Source organism: Lissotriton vulgaris, chromosome 6 (genome assembly GCF_964263255.1).
Source record: "Lissotriton vulgaris chromosome 6, aLisVul1.2, whole genome shotgun sequence".
Lineage (NCBI taxonomy): Eukaryota > Metazoa > Chordata > Amphibia > Caudata > Salamandridae > Lissotriton > Lissotriton vulgaris.
The window spans coordinates 791,837,224-791,855,480 of NC_141694.1; the positions used below are offsets into that span (position 1 = coordinate 791,837,224).

Here is an 18,257-nt window from a genome sequence, read left to right on the forward strand (position 1 = left end):
GCTGGGGTCGACTGGCTTCAATCGCCGGAGCTCCCGAGCTGAGAGCTAGATCCAAAGAAGGAGAAAAGGGATTACTCTGCTGGGGTCGACTGGCCACCGACGCCGGAGCTCCCAAGCAGAGAGTTGGAACCAGAGGAGGAGGAGAGAAACTGCTCAGCTGGGGTCGACTGGCTTCGCTCGCCGGAGCTCCCAAGCTGAGAGCCAGATCTAAGGGAGGAGGATAGGAGTTACTCTGCTGGGGTCGACTGGCCACCAGCGCCGGAGCTCCCAAGCAGAGAGTTGGAACCAGAGGAGGAGGAGAAAAACTGCTCGGCTGGGGTCGACTAGCCACAGTCGCCGGAGCTCCCAGACAGTGAGCCGGGTCCAAAGAGGGAAGGGAGGAGCTACTCAACTGGGGTCGACTGGCCACACTCGCCGGAGCTCCCAGACCGAGAGCCTGATCCAAAAAAGGAGAAGGAGAGTTACTCGGCTGGGGTCGACTGGCTTCCGTCGCCGGAGCTCCCAAGTTGGGGGGCTGCTCATCTGGTCGGGGTCGACTAGGGGATGTGGCCGGAGCTTCCTGACAGAGGTGAGTAACCCTCTGCAGGGGTCGACTGGCCATCTCCTCCGGAGCTCCCTCCTCAGTGGTGGAAATCCGTGGATCCTGCAAACCTGTTAAGATTTTACGGATTTTTTCCTCGAAAGCATCCGCAAGTGAGTCACAAAGAGCTTGCGATGAAGGAACTGCGCTAGCCACACACGTGGGGTGGGCAAGGTCCTTAACGATTTTAAAGAGGGCCTGTGCCTTGTTTGGGGCCTGATTCAGAGTAGATTCAAGAAAGGTCGCTTTCGCCGTCTTGATTTGAGCTTTATATTTTTGCATGGCCGACCTAAATGCAGTTTTATCAGAATCTAGGTACTGTTTCCTCCAGACCCTTTCTGCACGTCTACAGTCGAGTTTAAGCTGGCGTAATTCGCTCGTGTACCAGGGGCTGGCTCGGTTCACCCTTCCTCGGGACTTCCGAAGGGGTGCCAGCTTATCCAATGTACTCGATATGGATTGGCAGAAAAGATTATAACTTTCTTCGACGGTGTTGCCAAGCTTGAAATCCTCACCTAAAATGTTCGGCCGTGGAGAGGTTTTGAGTATTCGGGACCAAGGTCTCTCTAGCTTGGATAGGGGTAATCCAGCCTTTCGCGACGAAGAGTCCTCCAAACGAAGGAAAAACCTAATCAGAGAGTGATCCGTCCAAAACTGGCACTTGATGTCAACTAATGCAGCCCACTGAGGGTCTGCGAACACCAAGTCTAAAGTATGGCCTTTCCGATGCGTGGAGGCATTCACCAGCTGTTCTAAGTTGATGTCTATACAAGCTTGGCTAAGAGAGAAGAAAGCATGGTCCAGCGAACTGCCTGCCCACAAATTAAAATCTCCAAGGACCAATAGCCTGGAGTGCGAGCTGGCAAGTTCGTAAATCAAATCGATGAGAAAAGATATGGTAGGTGCCGGTCCCGGGGGACGGTAGCAGAGGACACCCGAGCAGCAGATCAGCTCCTGCTGTTTAACTGTAAAACCCATCAATTCGAATCCCGGTACCTCTCGAATCTTTAACTGGGAGAGGGTGAGCGAGTCCCTATAGATATATCCAATTCCCCCTCCTCGATTAAGCGGGCGCGGAGAATGGCTGATTTTATACCCTAAGGGGCAAGCTAAGCCCAGCTCGACCTCACAGTCCTCCCGAGTCCACGTTTCCGTGAGGAAGAGGACATCGAGCTGTTCAGACTCGATGAGGAAGGCTATTTCCGTGTGGTGCTTGCAGAGGGATCTAACATTAAGCAAGCCACAGGAAATGGGCCTGGAAGTTGGAGGGCTGCCCTGGTCCTGACCAGGTCTGAGACTAAGTAGCTCAGACCGGGTGTAGGCCAAGCGGTTTGGACCGGAGGGGCCAGAGGTAGCGGCCCTAAGCGCGTCCGTTGCGCGAACGGGCGCAAACGGGCTTACCTCTGGCGCACCTCCGGCGCCCCTACGGCGCCCCCGATGCGCACCGTCACTGCGCACCTGTCTAGCGGCCATCTTAAATGGCCAGCAGGGTGTCGCGTGGGTCCTGGCAGGGCGAGTGTCTCTCCCTCACCTAAGATGGCGCTCAGAGTGGAAGGACTTCTCCCCACTCCAAAATGGCGCTCAAAACCGGCGCGATGGTCCTGCAGTGCCCCCGAGTCCCTTCTGTCCCACAAAATGTGGGTATGAGATGGTTATAGTGCGGGTGAGAGCTCCCTTATTTCCCCCTAAGCGGTCCTAATTGTTAAAAGCGCGTAGCGCTCGGCGCAGTAAAATACAAGCGAAGCTTAGTACAATTTAAAATTACAAGCAGGAAGGTTACAGCAAGAGGAGCATTAAGCGCGCAGCGCTAGAGCAACGTTAGCACTGAATAGAGTCAGACAGAGCGAGGTAGGAGGTCCTACTGTTATTACCTCCTCCTCCAATGCGTGGGTCCTGGCAGGGCGAGTGTCTCTCCCTCACCTAAGATGGCGCTCAGAGTGGAAGGACTTCTCCCCACTCCAAAATGGCGCTCAAAACCGGCGCGATGGTCCTGCAGTGCCCCCGAGTCCCTTCTGTCCCACAAAATGTGGGTATGAGATGGTTATAGTGCGGGTGAGAGCTCCCTTATTTCCCCCTAAGCGGTCCTAATTGTTAAAAGCGCGTAGCGCTCGGCGCAGTAAAATACAAGCGAAGCTTAGTACAATTTAAAATTACAAGCAGGAAGGTTACAGCAAGAGGAGCATTAAGCGCGCAGCGCTAGAGCAGCGTTAGCACTGAATAGAGTCAGACAGAGCGAGGTAGGAAGTCCTACTGTTATTACCTCCTCCTCCAATGCGTGGGTCCTGGCAGGGCGAGTGTCTCTCCCTCACCTAGTATATAAACTACTAACATCTAGTGTAACTAGTACAACGTCTTCCTCCCAATGGATGCCATTTATGATTGTAAGGAAATGGGTGGTGTCTCTGGTATAGGAGGGGAGAGATACCACATATGGCCTTAGAAAATAGTCAATATATTTTGACGTATGTTCCAGTAGAGAACCAATTGAGGACACTATTGGACGGCCCGGGTTTTTTTTTGAATCTTTGTGCAATTTCGGGAGCAGATATAGTACCGGTGTTCTGGGGTGTGCACAGTACAGATACTGGTATTCTTCTTGCTCCACTAGCCCTTTGTCTTTCCAATCACATAACATTTCCCTATACCTGATGTTAGAGCCCTGTAATGCATCTCTGTTGCTTTTGCAGTAACAATTCTCATCCCTCAGTTGTCGATAACCCTCTTGTAAGTATTTGATCTTATCCAATACCACCACATTGCCACCCTTGTCACTTTCCCTGATCACAATAGTATTATCCTGTTTCAATTGATCAAGGGCTACAATTTGGTCAGAGGACAAGTTTTTCTTACTTTGAGCAATTTTTTGGTATCTCATTCTAGTCAGATCTCTCACAACTCCCCTCTCAAAGACCTCAATTGCGTCACATTGTACATTGGGTAAGAAAACTGATTTAGGTTTAAAAGTAGATCCTGGGTTCAATCTAGTGTCTGTCCCCAATAATTCCAAGTCCGTGTTGGAGATGTTAGCGGGGTCAGAGTCTAGTATATTTATCAATGCCGCATCATTCGTGTCAAGATTAAAAATGTTAGTAGAGGTACTTACAATTTCCTTAGTCTTGGGTTTCGTCGCGTACCACTTTTTTATTTTTAGTTTCCTTGCAAAAAGAAATAAATCAATCCTAGTGTCAGCGAAGTTCATGTTTTTAGAAGGGCAGAATGATAATCCCAAGGCAAGCGTTTTTTCTTCTTCCTTGGTGATGATTCTTTGAGAAAGATTGACGACCGTCATATTCATGTCTGAATCTTTGTGCTCCTTGTTGTCATTCCCATGGGAGCTTTGTTGCCGTTTGCGCCGCCTCTTTTCTGCTTGTTTGTTGCGGCGGTTCCGCCTCTCTGCCCTCGACCTCGACCTCTTGCAGGGCTTCCAGTCTGGTATGTTTCGTTTCTTGTCTTGCTGATCATTTGAAACTGTAATAAAAAATTGGGGTTTTTTGACGGTCCCTCGATTGCATCCTGGTTGGTTTCCACTGTGGAGGCATCAGATATATTTCCGTCTGATACATCGCTTTCTGTTACCTCATGACTGACATTGGTATTTAATGTTGTTGTTATTGCAGCTCCGGTCTTTTTATCAAACAGGTGGTCATACTTTTTTTGGAAGGTCAAAGTGCGACCTGCTTGGTAATCTTTATAATCTCTAATGAATTTCCTCTGTTTCTTGGCTGTAATTTCTTCCTCCAATTCCTCCATCCTGATGGTCAGTTTCTTTAGAAAATCATCCAGTGCATCCTTGGACATTAATTGGCTGACTTCTTCTGTTAGTTTCTCGATTTACGCCAATATTTTTGCTCTATCTTTCAGGGCATATTTTATTAGGATCCGCATCATCGTGATGGAGCATGCTGCTGAGTTGTCAGTCCATTCCTGCAGCATGTCTACGTCAGGATCCTCATACGTGGGGACCGTGAAGATACGCAGCCCCCTGGGTACCCTCTTGACTTCGATATATCTTTGAAGTGACTCTGCTTCACACCATTTGCCCAATTCCTTCTTATACAGTCTCTCCAGTGCCATTAGTTTGGTTTGCAAATTCAACTCTGGTCCCATATTAACTGGTGCAGTGGCTCCATGGACCGTGGTGTTGGGATCCGTCAGAAACAGTTTGTCCGCGGTTTTCTTTCGACGAGCATCTAGCTCACCCGCCATGTTGTTTTAATCAATGCTTTAGCAGCTTTGTGCGCACTTCCGTAATCTTTTTTTGGTGATTCTCAGTGAGATTACAGTGCGCTCCCTGCCTCCGGATACCCCAATGCGCAATTTTGTATTGAATCCGTGAGGGTTGAAGTCGGTAATCCGACGCCGTCCGTGTCTCACCGCTCCCGATGGGGCTTGCCGACTCTTTTCCCGACTTAAAAACTCCTCAAAACATCGAATGTGCGCAATTGTAGGTTTACGCCGATATCAGTGTTGACATAAAGTTCGTCTGGTTGAATTGATATCAGACCTGTCGGGTAGTTAAAATTCACTTCCCTGGTCGGCGTGTTGGATATCCAGTGGATCAGCTCACTCCTTACGATTAGAATTCTCCCCACCACCGCTGGTTAGGAGAGGAGCTGGCGTGGGCGGTCCCGTTGCAGCCACCAGCTGGCTGAGTCAATTCGCTCCACAACACATCAAAGATATTGATGAAAAACGGGACACCCAGAGCTGCAGTGTACAAAAAGATTTATTCGGCAGATGAAAAAAGTATCACGACGCGTTTCGCCATTACGGCTTGGTCACGCTCGTCTCGTGGCTTGCATTGCCTTCATTTAAACAACACCCATTCGTGCTCATAGTGACATCACGTGAAAAACTGTCGGCCATCTTGTAGTGTGAGATTAGACCAAAGTTATACAACATTACTGTATGTATTTGCCCCAAATGCGAATAGTATACATGTGCTACGATCCTAAGGCATACATATTAAATGCGAGCATATTTTAACATGTAATTCACAATACTAAAAAATGTGAGTATATTATTCATATTGCATTGCTAGGTATCGAAAAACATTCGTGTGTGTTTGCTAGTTTTTTCGCCAATGTCACAGTTCAATAAAGCAAACACGGGGCTGCTCGTAATGTAAAGGCAAAATGTGATCTCGTAATAGGTCAATATCTCACATCGTCACTGATTGTATTCCGCCAATCAAATCAACAGTGGCCGTCTTATTGCCATGGCAACCTTGTGTTGTTGCCGGTCATTGCAATGTTTTTACATTTCCCCAAAAGTGACGCCCAATATATATATATATATATATATATATATATATATATATATATATATATATATATATATATATATATACACAAATCTCTTGTTTCTCAAAAAAGACGGAGGTGCAAGCATTGACATGTGTCAGGTTCCTCTTACCCTGTGAATGGCAGCATTTTCTGTTTGTTTGTGCACAGATGATGTGAAAGTAAAATTATGAGAAAGGAATTACTGTGTAGTATCATGCTATTCTCAATGTGATGACTTTCCACCACCAATGAAATGTTAATTGGAGCAGCTGTCAGAATGTTGGTGTTCTGCCTAGATGGTGACAGTTGGATGGGCTGAGCACCTAGATGGATGCTCCTGGTGGGGTCTCCTATTGAGCTTGTACATGTCATAACCTATCTGCTCAACAAATCTACTTGAGAACAACCTACAAGCGTGGACATCATTACTACATTATTTTGGCGACGAGACTGAAAGAACCTACTTCTGTCACCTCTACAAGTACTACAAGCAAATTACTGGAACAAGATTTTCAGGAAATTTAATCAAGGCACCCCAACTGGCATGGTGACCCCACCAGTGACCTGCCACCGGTCGCCCACAGCAGTCTGCCAGTTGTTCAAGCATCTGGTGAGTCAATCCTCTGACTGTAGCCTTTTCTCAACAAGCTGGAGCCACTTTATTGCTTTGTATTTACAAGCCTTGTCTCATCCTGTGCTGTGTCAAGCCTCTACACTCTGCCTGGATAATAGTGTGTTTCTCTTATGAAGTCCTGTCAGCTGTCTAGAAGCAACACACCTTTCTGTAGCGACAGCTAGGCTGGCCGCACTTTGTCTGACTATTTTTTAAATGAGACTACAAGGTTTTTATCATAGCTTGTTATAATACTTCAGCCTAACGAACAGTTAAGCGTTGTTGAACTGCCAACGTTTTGTCCGCTCCTGCAACATTTCTTTAATCTCTGTGTGCTGATTCCGTGCCTTCATATTCATGCTACGATCTTCACAAGCAGTTTTGTTATCGTGAGCACTGTGTTACTGCCATCTACTGGATGTTAATTTATGGCAGCAGGAATTACAGAAACTAGCACGCAAATGTTTTGTTTTGTCTTCAGTTCTAACACGGAAGGTACGGATTTAAAATTATATTGACAGTGAGTTTTTGAATATTTTATTTTAACGCTTTACACTGTCTATGACAGTTAACTGTAACGTGACGTGGCTCGCGCTCACCTGCCTGCTGTGTCTTGGTTTCTGGCGCATGCTGTTCCTGGAGAGAAGTCCGTTGCTCTGGATCTCTTCATCGGGCTGGCTCCTAAAGATTATGATGACGCATTGGAACATTCAAGGGGAGTCGGTGATTGTACTGCATGCGTCATTGAGTTATCTGTTGGTGATTCTTCCTGGTCCCCTCACCACGTCATTTTCGTGCGTCAGGAAAACGTCTGGTTCAGGTGTCATGTTTCTGTTGTCCCACTTGAGCACTGCCTGTCTGGAGCTGACTGCGGAACAGTTATCTTAGTCTCCCACGTTGCTGGCTGTACAAAATTCTTGTCTGTGACCTTGGAAGCACGGGCTTAAGGGAGACAACAATTCTTTGTCCCTGCCCAGTCCGGGGATTCATTACACTCAAGTGTGGCATTTTGAAAAAATTGAAGAGTAGGAAACCGACGAGTCCAGTCCTCTCATCTTGTGGGAACCCCGGGTGAGAGATCGCTCACCGGAGCCAATGTTATTTATTTATTTATTTGTGTTGCAGTTACATTACTGACTTGTCTTAGTTTTGGTGTGCACAATTTATAGGTACGGACATGTCTTAGTTTTCGTGTGCACAATTATAGCTTCCTTATTATCTTCTTTGAATTAATTTTCTTGCCATTTGACATCCTTTTAGCTTTGATTTATTATCTTTCTGGTTGGTGATGTGTCTGTTATTATGTTCAATGCTATTTTTTTTTGCCTCTGCATGTGCCAGTTAGGTGAGATGTCATATTTTGGTGTTGTTTGGGCACATTTATGGTGTGGGTAGTTATGTATGGGAGCTGGTCTCCTTATCTTGGTCTATTCTCAGTGTTGGGTGGTGCGCACACTCCTTCACTGGTCCCTCCTTTATGTGCCTGGTCTTTGTTGTTTATGCATTTCACAGTGTGGCTTTTATTTTTCTAGGCTGTAATTTTTTTTTTTTCGTTGCAGTTATTACAGCTGTGTGGTTTTCCTTTACTATTTTGGCTGTATTTGCTTAGGGTTTTAGTCCCTTTAGTTTTCAGTGCTGCACGTCAGTTGTCCATACACAGACTCTTTCTGTGTTGCGTAGGGTTTTTCACCCTTTAGTTTTCTTCAGTGCACGTCAGTTTTCCATACACAGATCACACTGGTAGTTTGTCTGTAGTTCGTATAGGGTCATACTCCCTTTAGATTGTAATTGTGCTCATCTTGTGTCTATACGCAGCTCGATTCAAATTTTGTTTATCTGTGTTTTGTTAAGGATTATTGTCCTTTTAGTTTCTAACAGCACCACATTAGTTGTCCACACATGGACCACACATAAATTTTGTAGGTGCCAATTTCGTTTCCTTCCAAGGAGTTATGCTTGGGATACTGTCCCTTGACATTATCGTTATGGGTTCCTATCCACACTGTGTCTTTTCAATCCAGTTTGAAAGAATTTATTGAAAAGTTTAAAGTCTTTTTACTTCTCTTGTTTTAAGTTTTCTCATATCTGCTGGTTGCCCAGTTTTACTTTTGTGCTCTGTGTGTTTTCACAGTTTTTGTGTCTTGATACTTGCAACGCTTGTAAGTTCTGTTCATAGTCTGGTGCACTGTGTAAATGAGATTTGGTCTTATTATCATATTTAGCTTTAGTTTTATGTTTATTCAAGTGCTTTCATGCATATATAGCTAAATATGTTCTGTTTTATTGTATCTTGATTAATTTTTCTCGCACTATTTCCATTGCATTACTGATTTGTATTTTGTTTATGGTTAATAGTGTTTTGATGAGGTTCTCCCAATTTGTTCCTCATCTTCTTTTCTGTTTTATTCTTCTTTCTCTGCTTTTCTGTGTTCTATAATTTCCATTCTTTTTCATTCTCCATTCATTCCTGTTCTGCCCTGTAGGTGTCCGTTGAAGTTGTTTTTCATATTTTTTTTCTTTTCTTTTCTTTTCTTTTAGCCGTGTGAGAAGGGAGGATGGTTTGTATGTTTGGTTCTATTCTTCTATTCCTATTTCTGGATTTCTATTTGCTTGTTCCTTTTCCTTTTTCTGGTTTGTTCCTATTCCTATTTCTGGATTTCTTTTCCTTTAATTCTCTTGTTGCTTTACTTGTGACAGGATGTTTCCCTTTTGCTGTTTCTTTCTTTCTTTGCTTACTTTGCTTGTTTTATTTCTCTAGTTCTTATTTGTGGTTTCTAGCTTTTGTTTTCTGTATAAGAAAAGGGGATATGTAGTATCCTGCTATTCTTAATGTGATGACTTTCCACCACCAATGGAATGTTCATTGGAGCAGCTGTCAGAATGTTGGTGTTCTGCCTAGATGGTGACAGTTGGATGGGCTGAGCACCTAGATGGATGCTCCTGGTGGGGTCTCCTATTGAGCTTGTTCATGTCATAACCTATCTGCTCAATAAATCTACTTGAGAACAACCTACAAGCGTGGACATCATTACTACATACTGGAATTCAATAAAATGTAATTGATGAATTATATGAATGAACAGATAAATGGATGACTGAACAGACTTGCGTGGTCTAACTCTACAAACTGAATTGCTTAAGAGGACTTCTTCATTCATGGAATTTCAGAAATGGTGATTTTTTATTTTGCTTCTGCGTGGTCTTCATGGATAGTGCTACTCGATGGAGGGTGTGTAGAGTGGGCAGTGAGTACTAGTGCATGTAGCAGGACCTTCACATCATGACCTATCTTTTCTGTGGTGCCTAATCTGGAAGCATTTAAGAGGAAAGCTACATTGGTCATAGTGGGTTGCCTGTGAGAATGTTTACCTACAGAAACATACTCTGCCATAGATAAAGTATACTAAACATTGGTTGGTAAAATTACCATCAAAGTGAAGTTAATAGTATAAAATACACACCCAACGGGATGATATTTTCCTAGCACATTTTTAGGTCACACATTTTATATGAGAAGATATTCTTACTGGGCTTTGTAGGGCAACACCTTAATGATGGCAGTTACAGAGACAGATAAACTTGGATTAAAATGTTTGTTCATTAATTTTTCTAATTTTCATCAATGAAACAAGTTAATTACTCATGGCATATGATGAACAAAGAAGCTGCCTGCAGAGCTTTGCTTTTGTGTTGTGTTACATGCAGCCGCTGGGAAATAAAAGGAGGACCCCACAACAGTTAATTGGGGACTGGGGGGGATAGTATCTCTTAAACAGACTTGGGCGTCCCCTCAACAAAGAAACCACACAGGTTGAGTATTTTACCCAAGAACTAGCATGCCGTTATTTCGGCGGGAAAGGTAAAGTTACAAGGTTCAAGATAATAATCTCTAAAAGCAAACTTCAACCAGGGAGGCAGAGTCTATGGATCAACAATGTTATATTTCGGCAGTGACCAAGTTTTCAGTGAATTGTGTATATAGGAGAGTATTTCTTAAAAACATTTTAAACATAAATATTTTAAATTCAAACATAAGCATTAGTTTTTACCAAAATGAATTACATAGAAAACACAGTTTATAGTGGTTCAAAGAGATATTCAAAAGATATTTTCCACACCAAAAATGTCATTAAACCTCTGTTATGCATTTATTACATATTCACAATACAATATACAAATTTTAAAAAAAACATCATTATACATTTCATAAAAAGATTTTTAAAAACAAGAATCACAAGTCGACGCGGCGTTTCGGTATTCTGTATTTGAACCTTCTTCAGGACTGATTCTTTAAATTAGATAGGGCAAGGCGCCCACTGGGCACAGTTTAATTGAATTCTGCACCATGTAGTCATCGGATTATGATAATGTCCGGAAAAATTCTCAGTTTTTGATACCACTGGTGTTTGGGTTAAATTGGCTTTGTATTAGACTGCCAGGGGGAGCCACCGTCTTCCTAAATATGGGTTTCTTCAATGGCCCATTCAAAATTGGGTGACTGGCGCAATATTCAGGATGAGTTGCTACCAAGTTCCTTCTTGTTGAACTCCAATTTCTTTCTTAATTGACAAATTCGGCCTCCCTGCTCCTGGTCTCTGGCAGTCAGTCCACACGTCCCTCCACCGATCTGGTATGGGCCGTCTCGAAGGTCTTGGGTAAAATACTCAACCTGTGTGGTTTCTTTGTTGAGGGGACGCCCAAGTCTGTTTAAGAGTTACATGCAGCCGCACCATTTTTGCTGTGAAAGATCCCGTCATCCATCCTAGCAGAAAGGCATTGTTCGCAGTGTGATGGAAACTGCCTGACTCATTAATATTAATAGATGGGCACTTTCTTGCGCCTCACTATCAACATTAGTGAAAGACTGAACGGAGGTCTGAATGGGACAGCAGACCTCTCCTAGCATTCGGGTTTGTAATGTGGCACCATTTTGATCGCCCCCTTTAGTGGCACTTTGTGAATTAGACATAGGGGAGAGAATGCAGGAGTATCTGGGAAAGCTGTATAGTCTTCCCAGTGTTGGTAGACTGCAAACGCAGAATGGCAATTGTTAGCTATTGACTTACACTTTACAAATAGTTGCTGCCTGTTCGCTGCATTTGGTACCATATCTTGATTTTCGACTGCATTAGAGGTTGCAAAGCATTTGTGCATTCCATGGCAAGTCCTAAGGGGGAGGAAACCCCATGAAAGGATGTAGCATAACAACCAGAGCTGCCGGCAGTGTGACTGGAGAACTGGGGGGGCATATTTACAAGCCCCTAATGCCACGGGAGCGTCTCTTTTTCTGATGCTCCGGTGACATTGATCAATACCCCATGTTTACAAGGTGGGATTTACACATAGATTCATCAATGCAACATTCTGCAAATTTCAAATTGCGATAATTACCGAATCGCAATTTAGAATTCACAGAATGGCATTCATGAAGAAATGCGATAAAAAAAAGCGAATCGCAATTGGCCGCAAATGCCGATTGTGATTTTGCCCCAATCACATAATAATTGCAGAATCGACCGATTTCCATGTTGAAATTGCGATCTCGCAATTACCGAAATCGCAATTTGCGATCTCGCTAACTGCAGGATCGCAAAAACGGGAAGTCGCATTCCAAGCCCATTGATGACATCACAACCAGGAAGTAGGCTGTTCCCTCCCTCATTCAGATCACTGAACTTGAAAGTGGAAGCAGTACTGGGAAGAGCTCCACTACAGTCAACTTGCAGCACCACAGCAGGACATTAACCACCATCAAAATGTCCCAAGAAGCAGCAGGGAGCAGTGCCCCAGGGAGGAAGAGGAAGATAAAGTTCTCGGAGCAAGAACTTGAGATCCTCATTGAGGACAATGCACGCCTGTTTGGCAAGGACTCCCAGAGTCCTTGGCAGAGGCTGACAAGCGCTGCATCTGGCTGCGCATCCGCGCCAAAGTCAATTCTGTCGGGGTGACCCAGTGGTCAATAGACGATTTAAAAAAGAGGTGGTATGACCTCAGAGGGCCTGCCAAAGAGCGAATCGCGGAGAGGCTTGGGCAGCGACTTGCCACCGGTGGAGGGGACCCCACTGCCACACCCAACACTCAATTGGAGGACCTTGTGGAGGACACCCTGACTCCAGAAGCCTGCTTGGGGGTTACCCAGCTTGACTCGTCCCGACCCACCAAGCAATCCCAAAATAAGTGCCATGCGACCCCGTCCCCTAACAATGCACATGACTCCTGAGCTAGCAAGATGTCAACCCCAGTAATGCAGGCCATGCACACCTGAAATGCCCGAATGCATTGTGGTAGTTGTAGTGTAATCAAAATTCCCAGATAGCCCAACGCTGCCAGACCTGTCAATTCAAAGTAATTCCAAAAGCCAGTCAGGGAAAGCAAGCCTGCATGCATGTAGCAACATCTCATGTGCAAGATACATATCATTAATCATGAAACAATTTACATCACAGGTGCTGCAGAACAACCCAGCACCGACAGTGAGGCCCTACATATTGAGGAGTACCCGGAGGACACCGAGGGTGAGGGCCAACCTGAACCACAACCAGGACCATCACAGCCACCTGCAGCAGTACAACCACCAACCCCCCCTAGTGGACAGGGCCACACCTGCAGCCACAGGTGCCCAGCAACCACCCCAACTGATACCCACGGCAGTGGTACAGGCCACACCACCAGCAGCCAGGAGGCAGACGAGGCGCACAGCCTCAACACGCGCGGGCAGGGTTGTCCATGTACAGGATCCTGGCCTAGACATTGAACGCCGCATGCTTGCGGTACATCAGACACAGGCGCGTCACCTGGCAGCCATTCATCTGCAGCTGCAGAATACCGCGCAAAATGTTGGACAGATGACCACAGCTGTTCGAGAGAATAGCCAGATCCTGGTATCCCAGCAGGATATCACCCGCCGCCGCCACCGCTAGCTGCTGACCCGCCTGTCAGCCTACACCAGGTCAAATTACATCATTGGCAATGCAACCTCACAACTTTCCCGCCGGTCCCTTGCAATGCAGGTTAAAATAGTCCAGTGTGGCCAGGACATTGCCAGGGCACTGGAACAGGTGACAGCAGCAGTGCATAGTCTGCAGCCGACTGCCCATGGTGAACCGGGGGGGGGGGTGATGATGCCAGCGAGGGCACGTCAAGCCACAGCAGCATGTCCTTGCCGCCGGTGACTGTACGCCGCCGCAGCAGCAGGCCCACTGCAGCATCACGGGCCAACACTGTCATTGAGGACTCTGAGAGGCGACTCGGTGCGTCTGGACGCAGGCGCCAGTGACACCTTGCACTCTGTCTGCAGGGCCATGCTGGATCTATAAGAAAGCCCTCTACCCCTGCATGGGGACGTATGACGCAATACTGTCCTCATGTGAAATCATGGACAAGAAAGGCCACATTATTGTGATTCAACAATAAAAATGTATGGTCTCAAGTAAATCCAACTCATGTCATTCTTAAATTTGTCATGCAGGAGTGCAGGGTTGTGTGAGGGGAATGGGTGCACTAGAAACAGTTAATAGTGATGTGGTTGCGGCACCTGTATCCTTCTGCAGGATTTTCCCCGCGTGCATGATGCACATGCGCAGGTGGGCCGTTGTCCCCCTCCGACTCACTGCCAGAGATCTCGACAGGTATCCTGCGCTTGGTAGCAATATTGTGGAGTATTGCACACACGGCCACGATGCGGCAGTAGACCTCAGGCTCGTATTTGATGGCCCCACCAGTCTTGTGAAGTATGCGGAATCGGCTCTTCAAAAGGCCAAATGTCCTCTCAATGCAATTTCTTGTGCGTAGGTGTGCAGCATTGTAACGCCGTTGCAGGGGTGTTGCAGGGTTGAGGTATGAGGTGAGGAGGTACTCACGGAGACTGTAGGCGCTGTCACCTGAATGAAAGAAGCACAGGGTGAGTGCCTGTTCTGCGCAGCTACATGATCACAGTGTACTCTTTGGGGGCATGTGTACTTACCTAGTAGGTGTCCTTTGCCAAAGTGTCCCCTGGCCAGTCATGTGTGCCTGCGGCTGTGCCGAAATATGAAGGAGTCATGTGTGCTCCCCGGGTATTGTGCCACTATGACCGTGATGATAGTCTTAGCGTTGCACACCATCTGGATATTGAGGGAGTGGTAGGACTTGCTGTTGCGGTACATGTATTCCGTTTGTTCTGGTGGGCAGATGTGGATGTGGGTACAGTCAATGCATCCTATTACATGTGGGAATTGCGCAATGTTGTAGAATTGAAGCTTGGTCTCATTCAAGTCCTGTTGGGTGGTCGGGAATGAGATGTAGTGGTGTAGCCGGGTCAGCATTGCCTCCAGGAAACTCCTTAGGCAGCGAGACATGGTGCTCTGGGATATCCCCCCTGCAACAGCGACTATCCCCTGGAAGCTTTCGGAGGCCAGTAGGTGCAGGTTGCACAAGACCTGGACATGGGTGGGCACGGCATTGGTCCTCCTTGTTGGGTGCTGCATCAGGGGGTCTAGGTCCCGGATCGGCTTGATGATCATTGCCCCATTCAGGCGGTACTTAGAGTAAATTTGCTCTGCAGTTTGGCCCAGAAGGGTGATCCGCTGGCGGAATATTCGCTCCTGGATCCTGCGTCTGTTCCGTGCTGCAGCCTGGAGCCTTCGCCGCCTGACCACCATGTAGAGTCCTGGCATTGTGAGAGTCCCCATGCTCCTACTGTGTTTTCTTAAGTGTGTTTGATCAGGACAGCACCTGTAGCTAGTTAGCATTTTTTTAGATTTTTTTTTATTTTCCTTCAAGGTTACCACCTGGTTTTGGTTCTCCTTATATTGCGCATCGCAAATTACGATTTTCAGCTTTTTCGCAAATAGCGAGTTTTCATGAATTGCGTTTGCGAATATTTAGCGATGTCGCATTATAATTCACAGAATCCATGGTTTCTCGCTATTTCCGATTCGCTATAGGGGTTCCTCCTAGATTCTGCGATTTATTTTGCAAAATCGCTATTATTTTTTGCGAATACGCAATTTCTGTGTTTTTCACATCATGAATTGCTTTTCTGTTAATTGCGATCGCAATGGCTAATTCGCAGCTATTGCGATCGCAATTTTGCTTGATGAATCTGACTGTAAGTCACTTAATATGGCTTAACCCCACATTGTGAATATTCCCCTTTCCGCAGCAGTCGCTGAGGCAAAGGGTCAGGCAACTGGTGTTGCAGGGCTTTCCATTGCGCTACCCATTGCTTTTTGATGCTGTCCCTTTCTTACAAGGATGGGGCAGCACCAAAAACTAAGGTCAGGTAAAACCTGGTCTTAGGATGGCGATACGTTAAGAATTATTGATTTCTCTTTGTATTTTGCTCTTTCTATGTGTGCTGCATTTGGTTTCCCTTCATGCACATAAAGAATTCTCCCTGCAGCGCAGGCACCCTTGCAACATGGCGCAAGGGTGCTTGCACTGGAGCTAGGCAGCTCTCTTAGCGCCAGCACTAGGGGAAATGCAGGGGTGCACCGTATTTTTTAACATTTGGCTCATCCCTGCATTTCGAAAATGTCAGATCCCAGTGTTGCCAAATTTGACTTTACACTGCGCTCCGACATTTTCTTGTACATATCCCCCTGGGTTCAAGTCTCTGTGTCAGCTCAACATCCTGTTAATCTCCCCATGCCCACAAAAAAAAATATTCCTTGTGCAATGTAGCAAAAGTTGAGTTTGCTCTATATAAAAAAATGCAAAATAAACCACTCAATTACCTCTCCTTTTTATTTGAAATTTTCAACGTTTCACAGCGTGCGTATCATGAATTTCAAGGGTCGTTATGAATTGTAAGGCCCTTTTGTGCATTACAAATTGGGACTTTCCATTTGGGCAGCGATTTGAGTTGGTTTTGGTAATGCAAGGACTTGTGTGCATTGTGCCCTGATACAATACATTAAGGGTTTCCAAACTTTTTTGTGAAAAGAGCTACTTAAATTCAATGAAACCATCCAGAGATACTGGTACTATTAGAGTTGTAATAGTGACCATGCTAGACAAGATTATATTAGTGCCCACATATGTGAGGCTTCTAGCAGTGATCAGATTGGTGCACCAGACAGAGTTGCCAGCATTAATGTAAAAAACACTTATTTTTCAGTGTGATTATCTTTGTGATAAGTCTTTCCTGTGCTAGATTATTTTATTATTCAAATATGAACTTTGAATATATTTGATAAATTCAGCCATTTTTTTGCAGACACCAACCAAATAGCTTTGAAAATATACACAATTTCGTCTTGAAACATATTCTCAATTTTGATATACATTTATCAATTTAACCAAGAAAGAGTTTGTTAGTTAGTAGACTGGGCTACACAAAGGAGAGCTACTCACAGGTAGCTGGAGAGCTGCCAGTAGCTCACGAGCTACTCATTGGAGAAGATTGTTCTAAGTGAAGTCATTGTGTGGTAATAATGAAACAAATACACACGCATAATCGTTACCATTTGTGGCTCTCTGACTAAATATCAAAGAAGAGATGAGATTTCCCCATACGCCTGCTGAATGGAATACCAGGAAGAATATTCCAAAGTAGAGGTTAACAACGTGTGTCTTGTCTTTGCCTTTTTTCTCTGCATATCTGATGCCACTTGTTGTCAGATATGTGCATTTTGAAGTCCAAAGAGGGCCTCCTGCGGATCCCAGGATTACAGAAGTCGGCATCAAAGTGTACCTGAAAAGAAACACAGTAATTTAAGGATACATTTTTGTAGAGAAAAAATGAGAATTAGAAAGACCACCCACAAACCATTTTCTTTTTCAGTGACATGTATTATTTTTATGTAATCGGTTTGTGTATTAACTTTTTTGTCTCTGGCTCTCCAAAGACACTTCACATATAGTATATGGCAAAGTGATGCATTTTACACCTAATATACAATACTCTCTTCGTTATCGCACACACTGCCGCGCTAGAAGGTAGGAAATGGAAGCAAGGGTCAGCTACTTTGCAGGGGCCTTAAGTACAGAGCTTGGGTTTGCATCAGTGTTCTACCACACTGAGACCGCCAGACGCAGACGCATTTCCAGTTACAAAAAACACTGCCTCTGGGATTTGTTATAGCCTGGAGCATTGAGTAGAAGAAAGCACAGATCAAAAAAAGAGAATACGTGTTTACCTGATATTTCAAGTTTCAGGTGGCACCAATACCCCCAGTGGGTCAGGAGCTAACAATGCTAAAACACCAGGTATTCCGTCAGTTTTTGGCATGACAACCTCATCCCATTAGGTGTGATAGCCCCTACTCTTTGTCTTGCACTGATGTCTTCTAGAAGAGTCCACTCCCCCCAGGCACGCAGAATGCAGCACACACAAAAAGAGGAAGTAACAAGGAGAAGTTAAGGTATTTCTCCTCGTTACACCTCTGTCAATTAGGCCCACTAGTTTACCACAAAACAAGGTTTGTAAATCTGGGTTTGCATCAAAATACTTGGGTGGATGCGCGAGAATGCCCATGCTCCACCTATGCAATGCCTACCTGATGCAAAGTAACGCAAGGCAGCATTATGCCCTGCATTTCTTTACTTTGTATTTACTACGCGACACAAAGCCACGCAAATCGATTTTGCATGGCTTAGTAAATGCAAGAAAGGATTTTGCATCTAGACTTCCTCATGAAAGTGACACAACCCTGACATAAAATCATAGTAAATATGGCACAAAGCTCTTTTAGGTTGCTAAGGCATTACTTTACATTGTACTGAGACTGTTCACAACTGTTTACAGAGTACCTACTCATTTTACACATTCAAGCTTAAGGAGGTGGCCAATCTGCTT

General features: G+C 45.2%; 1 protein-coding gene across 1 annotated transcript in view; it reads right to left on the reverse strand.

The window, feature by feature from the left end:
- Positions 1-18,257, reverse strand: part of LOC147708012 (N-acetylglucosamine transporter UNC93A-like) — a 324,953-nt gene that overhangs the window by 99,721 nt on the left and 206,975 nt on the right. Inside the window, exon 4 of the mRNA XM_086926826.1 lies at positions 16,924-17,153. Within this exon, the coding sequence (XP_086782952.1) occupies positions 16,924-17,153 (230 nt within the window). The remainder of the gene's footprint in view (positions 1-16,923; positions 17,154-18,257) is intronic.